The 1,472-nt window shown below is 28.6% G+C and overlaps 1 protein-coding gene across 1 annotated transcript; it reads right to left on the bottom strand.

The window, feature by feature from the left end:
• Positions 1-99: 99 nt before the first annotated feature.
• Positions 100-761, bottom strand: LOC111680663 (N(G),N(G)-dimethylarginine dimethylaminohydrolase 1; the record flags this gene model as incomplete). Its single annotated transcript, XM_046947092.1, has 3 exons — positions 100-269; positions 334-436; positions 507-761. Coding segments are annotated over 3 exons (528 nt in total), but the record flags the coding sequence as incomplete, so codon positions are not given.
• Positions 762-1,472: the final 711 nt, after the last annotated feature.

Raw genomic sequence — 1,472 nt, 5'->3', positions numbered from 1 at the left:
CTAGTTCAGTTCTAGTTCAGTTCTAGTTCAGTTCTAGTTCAGTTCTAGTTCAGTTCTAGTTCAGTTCTAGTTCAGTTCTAGTTCAGTTCTAATTCAGTTCTAGTTCATGTTGTGTTCTGCTTCTATTCTGGTTGTCATAGGTCTCATATTGCTAATAGATGTTGCTTTTACCTTTATAGGCGTTACTGGATATTCGGGAAATGTCATAGCCACTGCTCTAGCCCCATCTTCATTTGTGTATTCGGAAATGCCCACAAAGAATTCTCTGCCTATATTGAAAGATTTTAGTGGTATTAAAGATTAAACATTTTTAATTTAGTAAATTTTCTATACCAGTAAATAAGACATCGCCACCATCTAATTGTGCATTGGGATTGTCTATCACTTCTACTGGAATATCTAATTCTTTTTTTAATATTATCGCCATACTATTAGCCTGGAAATTGAAAAAGAATATATTTTAAAATATTTGTTTTGTTTATAAAAAATATTTATTTTTTACTTACTTCTTTTTGTCTCATGGGATTATCAGACTTTCCTATTAAAGCCACGCCATTACATATCACCGCTGATGTTTCCACGAAGACACTTTCTGGTAACTCATCATCGGGTGGTAATTCAATGACATCTAAACCAATTTCTCTTAATAAACTACAATATTGTTTGTGCTGTTCTTTAGCCAATTCAAGATTAAAGTCTTTTTTCGTTTTTAAAGAATCGGAGATTCTGAAAGTGAAAGAATGTATAATAAAAATATCAATTATAAATAAATTTTACAAACTGATTTTTGAAATTGGAAAATGATGGAGTTTGATAAAACCGATATTTTACTGAAATTTCGATTTTTTACTAAAAACTAAAACATGATCACAATTTAGTCTAAAACATTCTAAAAATGTTGAAATATCATAGATCTAGTTTGTGTAAAGCAATTGCCATGAATTTGCTGCAGGGTTAAAAGAATTATTAATAAAAATAATTCATAGAATACATTTAATAAGTTAATTTTGCGAAAAAATAGTTTAATAAAGTTTTTATTATTGAAGTGTATTTATTTAAATATTATTTGCTTATTGAGGCAACAACAATTGCTGCACTCAATTACAGTCTATGTGTTAAATGGATTTCTTTTTGCACACAATTTGAAATGAACCGCATACAGATAGATACATTACTACAGTGTAACAAACAATTTTTAATACTACTATATATTTTTTAATTACTTTCGAAAAATAAATACAGTAAAAATTAAAATAGTATGGGAAAAACTAATAATTTTTCAATGTGTTTTGTTTGAAATTGTTAATGACTTTTGTTTGAATTTTTCACTCGCAACTTTCAGTTCTAGTTTAGTTCCAGTTCACTTCTAGTTTAGTTCCAGTTCAGTTCTAGTTCAGTTTTAGTTCAGTTCTAGTTCAGTTCTAGTTCAGTTCTAGTTCAGTTCTAGTTCAGTTCTAGTTCAGTTCTAGTTC

Source organism: Lucilia cuprina, chromosome 3, assembly GCF_022045245.1.
Source record: "Lucilia cuprina isolate Lc7/37 chromosome 3, ASM2204524v1, whole genome shotgun sequence".
Lineage (NCBI taxonomy): Eukaryota > Metazoa > Arthropoda > Insecta > Diptera > Calliphoridae > Lucilia > Lucilia cuprina.
The sequence above is the reverse complement of the archived record's forward strand: the minus strand, read 5'-3'. Positions and strand labels throughout refer to the sequence as shown.